Source organism: Macaca nemestrina, chromosome 13, assembly GCF_043159975.1.
Source record: "Macaca nemestrina isolate mMacNem1 chromosome 13, mMacNem.hap1, whole genome shotgun sequence".
Lineage (NCBI taxonomy): Eukaryota > Metazoa > Chordata > Mammalia > Primates > Cercopithecidae > Macaca > Macaca nemestrina.
The window spans coordinates 106493789-106511279 of NC_092137.1; the positions used below are offsets into that span (position 1 = coordinate 106493789).

The 17491-nt window shown below is 37.7% G+C and overlaps 1 protein-coding gene across 6 annotated transcripts in view; it reads left to right on the forward strand.

Annotated features, from left to right (window-relative positions):
* LOC139357930 (anaphase promoting complex subunit 1) overlaps window positions 1-17491 on the forward strand; it is a 131215-nt gene that overhangs the window by 51715 nt on the left and 62009 nt on the right. For 4 of the 6 annotated variants that reach the window (XM_071077103.1, XM_071077105.1, XM_071077108.1 and 1 more), the window contains exons 19-26: window positions 1222-1490; window positions 2757-2848; window positions 4601-4749; window positions 9559-9637; window positions 10251-10287; window positions 10382-10452; window positions 12820-12998; window positions 16007-16233. In XM_071077103.1, coding sequence (XP_070933204.1) covers window positions 1222-1490; window positions 2757-2848; window positions 4601-4749; window positions 9559-9637; window positions 10251-10287; window positions 10382-10452; window positions 12820-12998; window positions 16007-16233 — 1103 coding nt within the window. The remainder of the gene's footprint in view (window positions 1-1221; window positions 1491-2756; window positions 2849-4600; window positions 4750-9558; window positions 9638-10250; window positions 10288-10381; window positions 10453-12819; window positions 12999-16006; window positions 16234-17491) is intronic. The other 2 variants (XM_071077107.1, XM_071077104.1) reach the window with 1 other exon arrangement.

Sequence of the window (17491 nt, forward strand, 5' to 3'; positions counted from 1 at the left end):
TTCTTTTCTTTCCTTTCTTTTCTTTCCTTCTTTCTTTCTTTCTTCTTTCTTTCTTTCATTTTGCTTCTTTTCTTTCTTTCTTTTCTTTTCTTTTCCTTTCTTTTTTGAGATAGGGTCTCACTTTGTTGTCTGGACTTCAGCTATGCTATTGTAGCTGACTGAATCTCGAACTCCTAGGCTCAAGCCATCCTTCTACCTCAGCCTCTGAGTAGCTAGGACTACTGGTATGCACCATCATGCCTGGCTAATTTTTAAATTTTTTTGGTAGAGACAAGGTCTTACCATAATATGTTCCCCAGGCTGGTCTCAAACTCCTGGGCTTCAGCAGTCCTCCTGCCTCTATCTCCCAAAGTGCTGCGATTATGGGTGTGAATTTTAATTTAAAAGAAATTTGTAATTTTAATTTCTTTTAATTTAATTTCTTTTAAATTAAAATTCATGCCTGTAATCGCAGCACTTTGAGGTTTTTTATTAGTTTTTTTATTAGTTTTTTTATTTTATTTATTAGTTTTTTCTTTTATGGTTAGTTCTTTCTGTATCCAATCCAAGAATTTTTAAGTTAGAATAACACACTATATTAAGCCTTGTAAAAACACCAGTAAGTTCCAAGATCTGGAAATAGCATAAACCACATTCTCTGAACCAAATGCAGTAAATCACAAGTAGAATCAAAATAGACTGAATATTTGGAAAATGTAGTCTAATCAGTCTGAATATAAAAACCAGTTGATTATTAGATTATATTACTAGCCCTGGCATCTTATACATGTGGAAAGATGAATACATCAGCTGAATGCAGGTGGACCTTCCCTCTTACCAAAACACAGTTCAGTGTAGTGGCCCACTAACCTGCCATCTACTTTTCCTATAAAATCTAGCTTGAGATAATCTTAAATTTTCTCTCTCAATCTCTACCTAAATAGTATAATTCTTCTTCCAATGTCTTTCCTAAAAGGGCATGGTAAGATTTTTTTTTAATGTGTTTTAAAGGTGGCTTGCCTTAACATTTATAATTGGCATCTGGAAGTTGCTTGCTATTTTATAGTTACTTCATTCTTAGCATTGTCTTTTTTTTTTTTTTTTTTAATATACTCTTAGATCAGCTTAATGTGAAAATGAAACTTGAATTGTTTTAAGTGAATTAATTATTAATTTTCTTTTCTAATGATACTATAAGGAGGTATTATTTTAAAAAATTAATATTCTTTTTATTCTTCTCAGGACTGGGAATATTTACTAAATTCAGACTACCACCAGAATGTTGAGTCTCATCTTTTGAACAGATCTTTATGTTTGAGTCCTTCAGAAGCTTCACAGATGAAGGATGAGGATTTTTCACAGAATCTCAGTCTGGATTCTTCTACACTTCTCTTTACTCACATACCTGCAATTTTTTTCGTTCTTCACCTTGTGTATGAGGAGCTTAAGTTGAATACTCTAATGGGAGAAGGAATTTGTTCACTTGTTGACCTTCTTGTTCAGTTGGCAAGGTAAATTTGTTTGTAGCTTAGAAACTGCCAGGAAGTCCTTAGATGACTGTCTTTTCCATGATATCCCATGGGGACCTTGTAAATAAGTTTCTGAAATCTACCTTCTCAGAAAACTAGGGCATCTCCTGTAAACCACAGAGTTGTTTGAAAATACTGGTTTTATAAGGGCCTGTGAGCCATGCAGGGACTTGTAGTCTCTGTCCTGAGATTAGTGGAAGGTCACGAGAAAATGGAGATGACCTGCTCAGATTCTCGTTTTGACAGGATGGCTGGCTATACTGTGGTGGGAGTTCTAGAATAACATCTGCTGTTTTGTATTAATATCCACATTCAAATAGTGCTTTATAGTTGACAAAATCATAATTTACATATAAAGTCTCAAACAAGGTAAGTTTCCTATTTTAGTGATGAGGAGATTTGCCTAAATTTGTTTCCAGGGATATGAGTGTTTGATAGTTGCAGACTCATTTTGTTATGCTATCTTTGCTGCAATCTGAGGTTGTCCCTGTCTTTGAGGCACTCATAGTAGATCCACAGAATAATATGTTTCAACACCTTTCAACAGCTTTGAAGCACCTTGTGTATGGCTCAGAATTCTAGGGTCATATTTATGTGTTGTTTGACCTTTGTGACCTTTGGTGATAAAGAAGTTGAATTTGAATTGAAATGTCAACCTCTGAGTTAAGACATAGTATGTTTTCTAATTTCTGTTGTCTTTTTTGAGATCTTGAAATTCATTCCTGAGACATGGCAATTTTAATCAATGGTAAATATCTCTTAGGATGTCATTACTCTCATGAAAATTCTTTTGTAATTAATTTCCAAACCATAATCATGGCTCTCTGAAATAAGTAATGTGTATGTTGTTTTATATTTTATCAGTTTTTTTTTTTTAAACATGTTTTATCTTATTTAATATTTAAAATTTCAGAGTAAGTTAGCTGGTATTGCCCCATTTTCTAGAAGAAAATACTGAGTTTTATAAACATGACTTATAGAAGGTCACACAGCTAGTAAATAGCAGAGGAAGAGCTAGATCACGGTGCTTTTACTTCCACAAAATTTAACTAGCAAGAAGAGATTGGGTTGCATTTGTCACACTGGGCACTTTAAAGTCCAAAAATACAATAAAGAGACTCTAGATTTGGTTATCTTCTTTCTCATAAGTAAGTTTTTAAATTGAAAGATTGAAGTAATGAGTCCTTCCAACTCTGTTGGGAGAAAGTGCTGTAATACCTTCTTTCTTACATGCTCTTACTGTTTTAGGGACTTAAAATTGGGACCTTATGTAGATCATTACTATAGAGACTACCCAACACTTGTCAGAACTACTGGACAAGTGTGCACAATTGATCCAGGTAAGTGGTTGTGCTTTTAAAGATTTTCTATACAGTGCAGTGACATTTCCTTGTATCTTTCTCAATGAATAGCACAGGATGTATTTCTTACCATTAGCTTCTAAGTCAGGGGCAATGTCTTTCCACCAGGCAGATTTTAGTTTGTAGTGCTTGTTTTCTGACACATAGTAAGCCATAACATCTTCAGTGTATGGGGAAAATTTTACCCATCCCTAAGGTTCTGACTTGCAAAAACTTAGAAAGAGCTTCCAGTGTCAAGGATGCTTTCTTTTTCTTTTTTTTTTTGAGACGGAGTCTCGCTCTGGCGCCCAGGCTGGAGTGCAGTGGTGCGATCTTGGCTCACTGCAATCTCTGCCTCTCGGGTTCACACCATTCTCCTGCCTCAGCCTCCTGAGTAGCTGGGACTACAGGCGCCCGCCACCATCCCTGGCTCATTTTTTTGTATTTTTAGTAGAGACGGGGTTTCACCATGTTAGCCAGGATGGTCTCGATCTCCTGACCTCGTGATCTGCCCGCCTCGGCCTCCCAAAGTGCTGGGATTACAGGTGTGAGCCACCGTGTCTGGCCACCAAGGATGCTTTTAACTTAGACTTGTACTGTCCAGTTAGTACCACTAACCATATGTTACTTAAATAAAGCATGTGTTTCCTCAGTGCACTAGCTGCATTTTGAGAACTCAGTAGCCACATGGGGCTAGTGCTACCATATTGGACAGTGCAGATACAGACACAGAACATTTCCATCACCACTGTATCATCCTAGACCCTGAGCTAAAGGTACTGAATGTTGGGGCCCAGTTGTTGGAACAGAGTTGAATCCTGGATGATTCTTTTGTTTTTTTTCACCTTTAGGGTTAGGACAAAAATTTTTGGTTAGATTTCTTTTTTTTTTTTTTTTTTTTTGGAGAGAGAGTCACACTCTGTCGCCCAGATGGAAGTACAGTGGTACGATCTCGGCTCACCGCATCGTCTACCTTCCAGGCTCAAGCAAGTCTCCTGCCTCAGCCTCCCAAGTACCTGGGATTACAGGTGTATGCCACCACACCTGGCTAATTTTTGTATTTTTAGTAGTGATGGGGTTTTACCATGTTGGCCAGGCTGGCCTTGAACTCCTGACCTCAAGTGATCCGCCTGTCTCAGCCTCTGAAAGGACTGGGATTACAGGTGTTAGCCACCGCGCCCAGCCTTTAGTTAGATTCTTTATATGCCTTGGGAACAAGAGTTTGCTAAATTTCCACCCAGGATGAGATAAAATATAAGTCATTTAAGTTCTATGTTTAATAACATAGTCACTTATTTACTGTGGCAGAAAACATGAAGCATTTTGGAGAATATGGAAAAATATTATTCCTTTTTTTTTTGAGACAGAGTCTCTCTCTGTCTCCCAGGTGTGATCTCGGCTCACTGCAACCTCCACCTCCCGGGTTCAAGCGATTCTTCTGCCTCAGCCTCCCAAGTAGCTGGGACTACAGGTGTGCACCACCGGGCCCAGCTAATTTTTTTTGTATTTTTAGTAGAGACAGGGTTTCACCATTTTGGCCAGGCTGTTCTCTAACTCCTGACCTCGTGATCCACCTGCCTTGGCCTCCCAAAGTACTGGGATTACAGGCGTGAGCCACCGCACCTGGCTGGAAAAATATTATTCTAGTTGTTTCAGAATGACAGGTAACTGTTGACCATCTTCTGTTTAAAATAAAATAATGTTGTCTTAATGTATTTTTGTATCTTTTTGAATATTTGTCTAATATTAAAGGTCAAACAGGATTTATGCATCATCCATCATTTTTTACTTCTGAGCCACCAAGTATTTATCAGTGGGTGAGTTCTTGTCTGAAGGGTGAAGGAATGCCACCTTATCCTTACCTCCCTGGAATCTGTGAAAGAAGCAAACTTGTAGTCTTGGTATGTATGAGGAGTGTTACTACCTATCTCCTTTTTCTTTTAAAATTTAGTTTTAAAAAGCACACCTAATATTAAGTTTTTCTTGCTGTGTATAGTTCTGTGAATTTTGGTATGTGTATAGATTCATGTAATTCTGCAATTAGGATATAGAACATTTACATCACCCTCAGAAATTTCTCTCATGATTTTGAGATTCATCCAAGTTGTTTCCTGTATCAACAGTTCATTGCATTCTATGGCCAATTAGTAGTTTATTGCATGAATGTGCCATGTTGGTTTTCCATTCAAGATAATTGGGTTGATTTCAGTTTTTAGTAATTGTAAATGTAGATGCTGTCAGTATTCATGTTCAGGGTTTTATGTGAACATAAGTTTTGCTTTCTTTTTTTTTTTTTTTTTTTTGAGACGGAGTCTCGCTCTCTTGCCCGGGCTGGAGTGCAGTGGCCAGATCTCAGCTCACTGCAAGCTCCGCCTCCCGGGTTCATGCCATTCTCCTGCCTCAGCCTCCCGAGTAGCTGGGACTACAGGCGCCCGCCACCACGCCCGGCTAGTTTTTTGTATTTTTTAGTAGAGACGGTGTTTCACTGTGTTAGCCAGGATGGTCTCGATCTCCTGACCTCGTGATCCGCCCATCTCAGCCTCCCAAAGTGCTGGGATTACAGACTTGCGCCACCGCGCCCGGCCGTAAGTTTTGCTTTCTTTAGGACAGGTACCTAGGAGTAGGATTGATGGGTCATATAGTTAAGTTTATGTTTTCTTTTTAAAGAAACTGTCAGCTGTTTTTGAGTGGCTCTTCCATTTTACATTTTTACCAGCAATATTTAAGAGGTCATTTACCTGCATTCTTGTTGGTGTTTGGTATTGTCACTCTTTTTTGTTTTTTTCTTTCTGAGAGATGTGTAGTTATACCTCATTGTGGCTTTAATTTGCATTTTCCTAATGGCTAATGATGTTTTGAGGGTTCTTGATATGATGTCTTGTCAGATATGTGGCTTGCAGATATTTTCTTTTAGTTTCTACCTTTTCTTGTCTCCTCATTCTCTTAATACGTCGAAGAGCAAAAGTGTTTAATTTTGATGAAGCTAGTTTATCTGTATTTTTCTTTAATGGATGTTGCTTTTAGTGTCATGTCTAATAATTCTTTGTTTAGCATCAGGTTTTGAAGATTTTCTCCTGGGTTTCTTTATCTGTTTTACATTTAGATCTCTAATCCATTTTGTTAATTTTTTATAACGTGTCACGTTTTAAGTCAAGGTTTTTATTATTTCATTTGGATATCCAGTTCTTTCAGCACTATTTTTTGAAAAGACTATCCTTTCTCTATTGCATTTGCACTTTTGTCAAAAGTCAATTTGGCCACATTCTTGTGTGTCTATTTCTGGACTTTCTATTCTGGTTCATTGATCTTTGTGGCTGTCTATGCTGTAATTACTGTAGCTTTATAGTAAGTCTTAAAATTGATTAGTGTTACTCCTCCCTTCATTACTGTTCTTGCCTTTTCATACTGATTTTATTTTTATTTTTATTTTTGAGACAGAGTCTCGCTCTGTCACCCAGGCTAGAGTACAGTGGCGTGATCTCAGCTCACTGCAACCTCCACCTTCCAGGTTCCAGCAGTTCTTCTGCCTCAGCCTCCCAAATAGCTGGGATTGCAGGATCCCGCCACCACGCCCGGCTAATTTTTTGTGTTTTCAGTAGAGACAGGGTTTCACCATATTGGCCAGGCTGGTCTTGAACTTTCAACCTGAAGTGATCCGCCTGGCTCAGCCTCCCAAAGTGCTGGGATTACAGGTGTGAGCCACCGCGTCTGACCCATACTGCTTTTATAATCAGCTTGTCTATAACTACCAAAAAAATCCTGCTGAAATTGTTTTCAAAGAGACACATCTTTATTTGTTTTAATTATTTTTTGTTTACTTTGAGCTGTAAATCTCATTATTTATTTATTTTTAGAAATTAGTTTGTTGTTACTGGTTAATACATGTCCAAGATCAAACCTTCATATAGAACCAAAGGACTGTAACAGCAGGTAAGGAAAGTTTCTTGGCATATCTGTTCCTCAGTCCCCCCATCGTGGAGCAGCCTGCTCATAGGCCCCATTGTGGGCCTTTCTAGGTGGAATTTTTCCAGGCTTGCAGGAGAACCACATGCTTTTGTCCCTTCTCTCAGATGTTGGCAGACTGTAAATGTCTTTGCCCCCTGCCCTTCTTTTTCTTTACGTTTTGCTCTGCTTCATGATGAGAAGCGCTTCAGAGTCTCCCGATGGCTCCAAAACAGACATACAGAATGGTGGTTCTGTTTAAAAAACACAGATTTTTTTTAATGATAGCAAAATATATATAACATAATATTTGTTGTTGAAATTGTTATTATTATTTTTTGAGACGGAGTCACTCTGTTGCCCACACTGGAGTGCAGTGGCACAATCTCGGCTCACTGCAACCTCCGCCGCTCAGGTTCAAGCAATTCTCCTGCCTCAGCCTCCCAAGTAGCTGGGATTACAGGCCTGAGTCACCAAGTCTGGCTAGTTTTTGTATTTTTAGTAGAGATGGGGGTTCACCATGTTGGCCAGGCTGGTCTTGAACTCCTGACCTCAGGTGATCTGCCCACCTTGGCCTCCCAAAGTGCAGGAGTTACAGGCATGAGCCACTGTGCCTGGCCTGAAATTATTTTTGAGTGTACAATCCAGTGGCATTGAATACATTCACATTGTTATGTAGCCATCACCACTGTCCATACCCAAGACTTTTTCATCATCCGCAACATAAATTCTGTACCTATTAGACAGTGACTCCCCATTCCCCTTCCTCCCAGGCCCTAGTAATTCTGTTCTGTTTCTTATGAATTTGTCTCTTGTAAGTACCTCGTATTATGGGAATCATACAGTGTTTGTCTCTCTGTGTCTGGCTTATTTCAGTTAGCATAATGTTTTCAATGTTCATCCATATTGTAGCATCTATCAAAATTACATTGTTTTAAAGGCAGTATTCTATATACTACTCCATTGTATGGATATACCACAATGTATCATTTTATCTGATGATGGACACTTGGGTTGTTTCCACTTTTTGGCTATTATGAATAGTGCTGCTGTGAACCATGGGTGCGCAAATATCTGTTCAAGTCTCTGCTTTCAATTCTTTTTAACATATACCGGGTGGTGGAATTGCTGGGTCATATGGTAGGTAGTTTGATGTTTAACTTTTTGAGGAACTGCTAGACTCATTTTCGTAGTGGCTATACCATTTTACATCCTTACCAGTAATGCAAGAGGAAGGGTTCCAGTTTCTCCACAGTCTTGCCAACACATATTATTATTTCCTATTTGTTTTTTAAAAATTATAGCCATCCTAGTATTTATGAAGTGATATCTCGTTGTTTTGATTTGCATCCTTAATGATTAGTGATGTTGAACATATTTTCATGTGTTTATTGGCCATTTATGTATCTTCTTTGAAGAAATATCTATGCAAATCTTTTGTATATTTGAAAATTGGATTTTTATTTTTGAGTTTAGGCATTTTTATGCTCTAGATATTAATGTATCAGATACATAATTTGCAAATACTTTCTCCCATTCTGTAGATTTTTCTCTGAATGTCTTTTCTGTAAAACTGGCATGAGTACTCAGTTTATCTCTCTGGCCTTTCATCTTAGTTTTATCCTCTTGGTATTCCTTTATAACTTGTCAGCTCAGAGATCTATTTATAAAAATAGGAATTTATTTTTATTTATGAAAATAACTATTTATAAAAATATGAACTTTTTTATTTTTATTTTTTTAACTTCTGTTCTTTTTTTTTGTTTTTTTTGGAAATGGAGTATTGCACTGTTGCCCAGGCTGGAATGCAGTGGCACAATCTCCGCTCACTGCAAGCCCCGCCCCCCAGGTTCATGCCATTCTCCTGCCTCAGCCTCCCGAGTAGCTGGGATTACAGGCGCCTGGCTAATTTTTTGTATTTTTAGTAGAGACGGGGTTTCACTGTGTTAGCCAGGATGGGCTCGATCTCCTGACCTCGTGATGCGCCCGCCTTAGCCTCCCAAAGTGCTGGGATTACAGGCGTGAGCCACCATGCCCGGCCGAATTTATTTTTATTTATAAAAATATTCTGAAAATATCAACAGAAGCCCTTGTTGATAGGTTTTTGTTTTCATCATTATATGTTTTATTGGACTTTTTTTTTTTTTTCCCTAGGCAAGATCTTATTCTGTCACCCAGGCTGGAGTGCAGTGACGCAATCATGGCTCACTGCAGCCTCAGCCTCCCTGGGCTTAAGCAATCCTTCCACCTCAGCCTCCTGAGTAACTGGTACTACAGGTGCATACCATCACACCTGGCTAATTTTTGTATTTTTAGTAGAGATGGGGTTTTGCCATGTTGCCCAGGCTGGTCTTGAACTCCTGACCTCAAGTGATAAATTTTTCTTTTATGTGATGTTTAGCTAATGAGACATTTGTAGTAACCTTCTAGCTTATGGTGGCTCTTTTCTATTGAGTCACTTGTATATGTATATATGGGTGGCTGAGGCAGAAGGATTGCTCCAGGTCATGAGTTTGAGCCCAGCCTGGGCAACACAATGAGACTCCGTCTTTACAAAAAATAAAAATAATAAATAAAAAAATTAGCTGGGCATAGTGGTGCATGCCTGTAGTCCTGGCTACTCTGGAGGCTAAGGCAGGAGGATTGTTGAGTCAAGGAATTTGAGGCTGCAGTGAGCTCTGATTGTGTCACTGCACTCCAGCCTGGGTGACAAAGTGAGATGCTGTCACTGAAAAGAGAAAAATAATGTTAATTTTCTTCTTTTGCAGAGTATTGCACTGTACATACTTGGTGATGAGAGCTCGGTTTCTGATGAATCCTCACAGTATTTAACCAGAATAACTATAGGTAAGTTCGTGTAATGTTAGGCCTTTGGAAACGAATTTTTGTAAATGTCAATATCAGAATTGAAAAAAGAATTGAATTTTTCTTGTTTGCTTTAGCAGCCATGTCTTACCTTTTTAGTACTGTTCTGGTCTGTTGTGGTCTGTTGTCCACAACTGATTTTCAGGTATCAGGATTACTTAAAAATCTAACACATCTTGTATTTTCAGTGTGGGTAAAAAGGCCTATTTTAGCCTCAAGGAAATTATTATACCATTGACTCTTGAACAACATGAGTTTGAAGTGTGTGGGTCCACTTACAATGAAATTCTTTTCAGCCAAATTCAGGTAGAAAATGCAGTATTCTCTGATGTGAAACCCATATGCAGGTTCCGCAGGGCCTATTGCAGGACTTGAGCGTGCACGGGTTTGGGTACACATAGCGTGTCCTAACCAGTCCCCTGAGTATTCTGAAGGCCTTGACTGTAGTTTTCAGCCTGCCATAGTATTGCTTATTTTATTATTTTTTTAGATGTTGTTTGCTAATGGATTCTTATTTTCAAATGTCTTCTGCATGTTACATGTTTTCTTTACCAGGATGACTATCAAAATTAAGTTTCATTTTGTTGCCTTTTAGCCCCCCAGAAGTTGCAAGTAGAACAAGAGGAAAACAGGTAACTTTTATTTAGACTGTGCTTTTATGTCAAACACTTCAAACAATATTATTTACTGTTCTGCTTAATAACTTTATGTTTTATTTTCTTATAGGTTTAGTTTCAGGCATTCTACGTCCGTTTCTAGTCTAGCTGAAAGATTGGTTGTCTGGATGACTAATGTAGGTAAGAGCGTCTTTGTTACCTCCTAACTAGGCTCTGCTTCCTCCAGACTAGCTAGAACTAGAAGGCATGAGGAGAGAGGGGCTCTGGCTTTGTGAAAAGGCCTCACAAGATTGAGATTATGGTTCTTCAAACCATGTTCTTTTTTTCTCGACAATCTCAGAAGTTCCATATAATAATATTTGGGATACCAGTGTTTTATCTTGGTGCATAAGGTATCTTTATTTGCCATTACATTGGACCATTTGAGGCTGTGGCTATGTAAGCCGGTCTCTGTGAATGGAGAACTCTAATCACCCTACATACACACCTGAAATCATTGTGATACTCAGATATCAGAAATGGGTGGTTTTGGCAAAGTCTAAAAGCAATAATATATACATTTCAAGGTATACTTTTGAAGGATAAATGCACTTTTGATGGGATTTCGGGCACCAAGATGAACATTAAACTGGGAAGAGGAAGAGGGAGGAAAAGAGTTCTATATTCCCTATTCCCCAAACCTGTGCTCCTCGGTTTTAAATTAAGTAAAATCCCAAAGAAATTTCTTTTCACAAAGAACTGAAAAACACAATTAAAAATTACTGCCACAAAGACATGATTTTAAAAATGAGGATGCTGTATGGGATGTATGTTAAAAAGTAAAGTTTTAATGAATATTAAAAGATGTTTTTGAAGTCTTATCTAAAGTATGTTCTAAATGACGTTTCTGACAGGTTTTTTTTTTTTTCATTTCACCTTAAAAATGACAATAACTGTTGCATACTGTACATACAGGATACCTATGCTGAAAAATACTGGATGAGTTCTATCCATTTGTATATTGCATAATATTTAATAAGTGTTATTCTCATATAAGGAACGTTTTTTGCCTCAATAGTTAATCAACTTTTTAAATTATAAATAATGCATAATATTATAAAATTTAGAAAGTCATTATAAGAAAAACATGATTTAATTAACCTGAGGATAAAAAATTTTAAATATGAAATATGGTGTACTTACAAAATAATATGTCAAACATATATGTTTGTTTTAGAGAATGGTACAAAAGTATTGATGTACTGGTCACCCACCTCTAGAAAGAGGACATTACTCACATAGTAGAAGGTCCTTACATATCTGTTCTTGGATGGTCCCCTCCTGTCACATACCCCAATATTATAGGGAACCACTGCCCTACCTACATTTTGTGTTACCTTACTTTTGTTTTTCTTTATAGTTTTACATCTTTATAAGTTGCTAGGTTTTATGTAGTTTTGAACATACATAGATGGAAATATATGTTCCTTTTTCTTCACTCAACTTTATTTTTTAAAGAGTCATCTATGTCGACTCATGTAGCAGTAGCAGTGGGTCATTCATTTTCTCTGATATATAGATTACTTTGTTGGAACATATCACAATTTAATTACCCATTCTATTGATGATAGACAATGAGACTCGCCCCTTTCGCCACCTCTTTTTTTTTTCCGTAACAAAACAGTATTGCTAATGAATATTTTCATACCTGTGTCTTAGTGTACATGGGTATAAATTTCTGTATGGCTGTTGACAGATCAAATGGGTGGACCTACCTATACATATCAACTGTTTTCCAAAGTGGTTGTACCAGTTTACACTACTGTTGACTATTTATAAGAATTATTGTTGTTTCGGCCAGGTGCAGTGGCTCACACCTGTAATCCCAGTGCTTTGGGAGGCCGAGGCAGGTGGATCACGAGGTCAGGAGCTCGAGACCATCCTGGCTAACACGGTGAAACCCTGTCTCTACTAAAAAAATACAAAAAAATTAGCCAGGCGTGGTGGCGGGCACCTGTAGTCTCAGCTACTCAGGAGGCTGAGGCAGGAGAATGGCGTGAACCCAGGAGGTGGAGCTTGCAGTGAGCCCGAGATTGTGCCACTGCACTTCCAGCCTGGGTGACAGAGCGAGACTCCGCCTCAAAAAAAAAAAAAAAAAAAAAAGAGAAAAAAGAATTATTGTTGCTCTACTACATAGTTGCCAACACTTGGTATTGATTGGCTTTGACATTTATATTTCTCAGTGGCTTTAATTTGCATTTTCCTGATCACTAATTAGGTAGAGCATCTTTTCATATACATTTTGCCCATTTATGTTTCCCTTTCTAGGAAATGTCTTTTTGTCCTTTATATTTTTCTATTAGATTGTCTTTTTTTTCTTCAGGTTTTTACAAGTTCTTTCAAAGAGGCTGCTTATACTAATCCCTAATGTCAAGACATTAGTCTGGTAGTAAGATGAATAAAATGAATTTATTTGTCAGGATAGATATTGTTGCCAACTTCAGTCAGGATAATTGCAATAGTGGCAAATCTAAATTAAAATTTTTTCTCCTTTCCTTAACTATAAAGGATTCACTTTAAGAGATTTGGAAACTCTTCCCTTTGGAATTGCTCTTCCCATCAGAGATGCAATTTATCACTGTCGTGAGCAGCCTGCCTCAGACTGGCCAGAAGCTGTCTGTCTCTTGATTGGACGTCAGGATCTTTCCAAGCAGGCCTGCGAAGGAAACTTACCCAAAGGGAAGTCTGTGAGTATCAACCTGGAAAGTTCAGAGTTCCAATTTTAGCCTTAAATAAAATCATAAAGTAGAAATGTTCTTCATTTTCCTTTAAGGCTTTTTCTAAGTATATATATCAGCTTGTCTTTTATATTATATGCCATATGGGGTTTCTAATTGTACGCATCTTATTAATTGTAAGTTGAGCATAGGAGCAGGAGATTTTGTGAATGTTCTATCTTGTGCCTGGATCTTTCTTTGCCTTGAGTCAGGACAAGTCCTGAGTGTAGTCGTGGAGACTACCATGGCTGTTTCCCTACTTGTACCACATTAGTAACTAACCACTTTGTAATTATTACATAGGAAAAGGGAGAGCACATATATCCTGAATTTGGATGGGTAATTATATATAAATATTTTCTACTGCGTATTTTTTGATGTGTTGAATTTTTTGAATTTAACCTTTTAAATAGGTGTAAACATACTTGTTTAATCACATAAAACTGTAGCCCCAGGGAAAACATGTGTTTTTTTCACTAGAGTTGTTTAAAAAGATGTCTTAAGCTATCCCTCCTAAAATACTGTCTTTCATCAATCTTTAAGTTTGTTTTTTTTTTTAAATGCATTCTAGGAATCCTGCAAGTAGAAAGGAAAATTATTTCATTACTCTCCAATTATCTTTTTAAGTCATTCTCTCTTAAAAGTTGAAAAGGAAACTTTTAAAACTTATTCTAGAATTCTAGGTAACTTTAAAAAATAAACAGTAGAATCTCATCAAGGAAGATTCAGGAATAATAATTCCACTCCTGGTGACTCTTTTATGTTCATGTCCGTGAGAAGACAGTGTGGGAATTTGGCCTTACCTCTTAGTAGCTTTTGAATCAATACATAATAATCAGTACATTGTAACTATGAGTCACCTTAGGTCTTATTACTGCTTCTTCAGAGCCTATATCAAAACTTATTCCTAACCTCACAGTTGCCTAATGAGTACCCATGCTGGAGTCAGTTTCCATGGGCATCTGATTCTCCAGCAGGGTCATCCCAGCGCATCTCTCCCTTAATCTGCATCTCAATCACAGCTGTTTGTTGAATTAGTATTTATATCCTGTTTTAAACAGAAAACAAATCTTTTTGCTTATAATATGGCTTTCCTGTGAGAGAGAGCAGTTCAGCACCATTAGCATGAAAACATTAATCTGTATTTGAATGTCATCTTAAGTAATTCTGTCTAAATACAGTTTGTTCAGTTATTTGAGGCTACATTTTATAACTAATCCCATCTAAATTTATTTTGTCACTATTTGAGACTATATTTTATAGCTAACTCACCCATTAGAATATAGTTTTTTTAAAATTAGATATTTTATAGGAACCAAAATGAATTTTTAGGAACTAAAAGTGATTATTTGGTCATATCTACTTTTTTTTTTTTTCAGGCTAACCTTGTTGTTTTCATATTAAATGTTGCAAAACTTTAACATTTCAACTCGGAGTTAATCTTTTGTTAAAAGAGTATAATACTGTTTTTGAGGGAATATGATATGATTCCATGCAGTTCACATCTGTGTTGCAGTTAGGTTTAATTATTTGGACTGGGAAGCACCATATTAAAGCACATGCTGGGCTTATGAGAACATGATGACAGTCAAGGAATTTACCCTCTTACTCGTTTTGCTACAGTTCAGTACTTTTCCTTCTAAGAAATTTTTATTGGAAACACATTTTAAAAAAATAGTGAAAACTGGCTTGGTGAGGTGGCTCGTGCCTGTGATCTCAGCACTTTGGGGTGGCCAAGGTGGAGGACTGCTTGAGCCCAGGAGTTTGAGACCAGCCTAGGCAACATAGTGAGACCTCATCTCTACTTAAACAATTTTTTAAAAAAGTTTAGCCAGGTGTGGTGGTATGTGCATATAGTCCTAGCTGTTTGGGAGGCTGAGATGGGTGGATCTCCTTGAGGTCAGGAGTTCAAGACCAGCCTGGTCAACAGGGCAAGACTCTGTCTCTACAAAAAACAAAAAAAATTAATTTGGATGGGTGGTACACATACGTAGTCCCAGCTACTCGGGAGGCTAAGGGGGAAAGATCGCTTGAGCCCAAGAGGTGGAGGTTGCAGGGAGCCATGATCCCACCACTGCACTTCCGGCCTGAGTGACAGAGTAAGACCCTGTCTCAAAAAAAAAAAAAAAAAAGAAAAAAGAAAAAATAATGAAATCCAACCATGATCCTATCTATTTAAAGTGTAAAGTAAGAAAGTATTTTATTGTGTGACTTCCCCCAACCCTTGGTGTATATCCTTTCAGGCTTTTTTCCTTCTCCTTCTATTAATGAACAGAGAATATTTAAATTAGCATTATTAGCAGTTACTAGTATTCATACTCTACTTGCAATAATTTGTTTCTTTTTTAAAATGATCAGGATGTAGTTTTTTTTATAGTTTATTCAGAATATTTCTCTGCTTGTGTCCAGCCTCTTGACTGTTGTCCTAAATTTAAATTTTCCCCCTTATTTCACGTAGCAAATATTTCTAAGTAGGGAATATAGTACTTTTGTTTGTTTTGATTTTTGTTTGTTTGTTTGAGACAGAGTCTCACTCTGTCACCCAGGCTGGAGTACAGTGGCGTGATCTCGGTTCACTGCAACCTCTGCCTCCCGTGTTCAAGTGATTCTTCAACCTCAGCTTCCCCAGTAACTGGGACTACAGGAGTGCGCCACTGCATCTGGCAAGCTAATTTTTGTATTTTCAGCAGAGACCAGGTTTCACTGTGTTGGCCAGGCTGCTCTGGAACTCCTGACCTCAGGTGATCCGCCCGCCTCGGCCTCCCAAAGTGCTGGGATTACAGGCGTGAGCCAGCAATATAGTACTTTTTAAAAAGATTTGTAGAGTCGAGTCCTGGTATATATTGCAGCCCCAACCCATCCCTGCTTTGGAAAACGTATTTTCTCTGTGCTTACTGTAGTCATGGAACATCAGCCTATATATTTTCGTGTTCAGTAAGTGCATGTTGACTGCTTTTTAAATTATTATTACAATAAAGTCTGTTACTCAGGTGCTCTCATCAGATGTTCCTTCAGGAACAGAAACTGAGGAGGAAGATGACGGGATGAATGACATGAATCACGAGGTCATGTCATTAATATGGAGTGAAGATTTAAGGGTACAGGATGTGCGAAGGCTTCTTCAGAGTGCGCATCCTGTCCGCGTCAACGTAGTGCAGTACCCGGAGCTCAGCGACCACGAGTTCATTGAAGAAAAGGAAAACAGGTGAAAGAAGACACTGTGCACTATCTCTTGTCATGTTTTATTGTTACATTTGGGTCTTGTTTATATTTGTTTTTCCTTCAAGTTTTTAGCATGTAAAACCCTAAAGAGATTTAAAAGATACTTTCAAGTTAAAATGTGCCCTCTGTTTTAAGCTTTCATCCAACTTCAACAAACCACGTGTGTTAGCAAAATATCTTTGGCTTTTGAGGACATAATGGTTGTATTTCAGATCTTCCTCCTCTTGAAATACGTATAACAATTTACTCTTTAGAAAAGGTGAATGTAAAACCATTTTGCCTGGTAGTTCCCTTAAGAATTTACAAAGAAAGAAAACACTGGCCTTGTTTTTCTGTGTCTTGATCAGGATAGATTTTGAGGTTAGTGGGGTTTTTAGTGTAGTTTAAACTTACATCAGTATTTTTTTTTTGATATGATAGATAATACTCCAAATAAATAGATAAGGCAAACTAGATAAGCCTTTCTTCTGCTACTCCCCTGCACAGGATACATCCCTTGATACATTTTAAGACTCAGTGGTAAACGACATCACATGCCTGTGACATTCCAGAGCTATTCTCTTGGGACACTTCTATTTTAAAATTCTCTCCTGTTCTTTTATCTGCTTGTGTCTATTGTCTGTCATTCATCTGCCGCTGTTTTCTAGTTCTCCTTACTTTTTTTATGGTACTGCTTTGAGGGGAAGGGTCACCCACATTCAGCCACAGGCTGCTGAAGATCTGAATTAGTTGTGATTTCCCTATCAACTGTTTCTTCCCCACAAGTCCCCAGTTATTAGTCGCCTGTGAATAAGGAGATGGAGTGACTTGAGTTAAGAGCTAGGATTTATGAGCATGACCTCTAGAGCCAGGCGTGGCCATGCTGTGCTGGGTGACTTTGGTTAAATTACTTTACCTCTTGTTGCCTCAGTTGCCTCATCTGTAAAAATAGGCATTCCTCATGGAATGGTGCTATGTATCAAGTGAATTATTTTTACATAGCACTTAGAATACTGCCCAGTACATAGTAAAGCTCAGTGCAGTCAGCCATTATTAGTAGTAGAGTGCATTGATTCTAAGATGCAATTTTTTTCACTTTTTAATATCTCTGAAATCAGATGTGTATTTCAGTGAACAGGTGTCATAGTTTAATTGGCAGTGCTTTTTCTTAGTATGTCATGAAATAATGATACATCTTATCAGTGGCATCTTATATTCAGGGGATATAATGTTGTTCTCATTATAATTGTGTTACTTCTGCA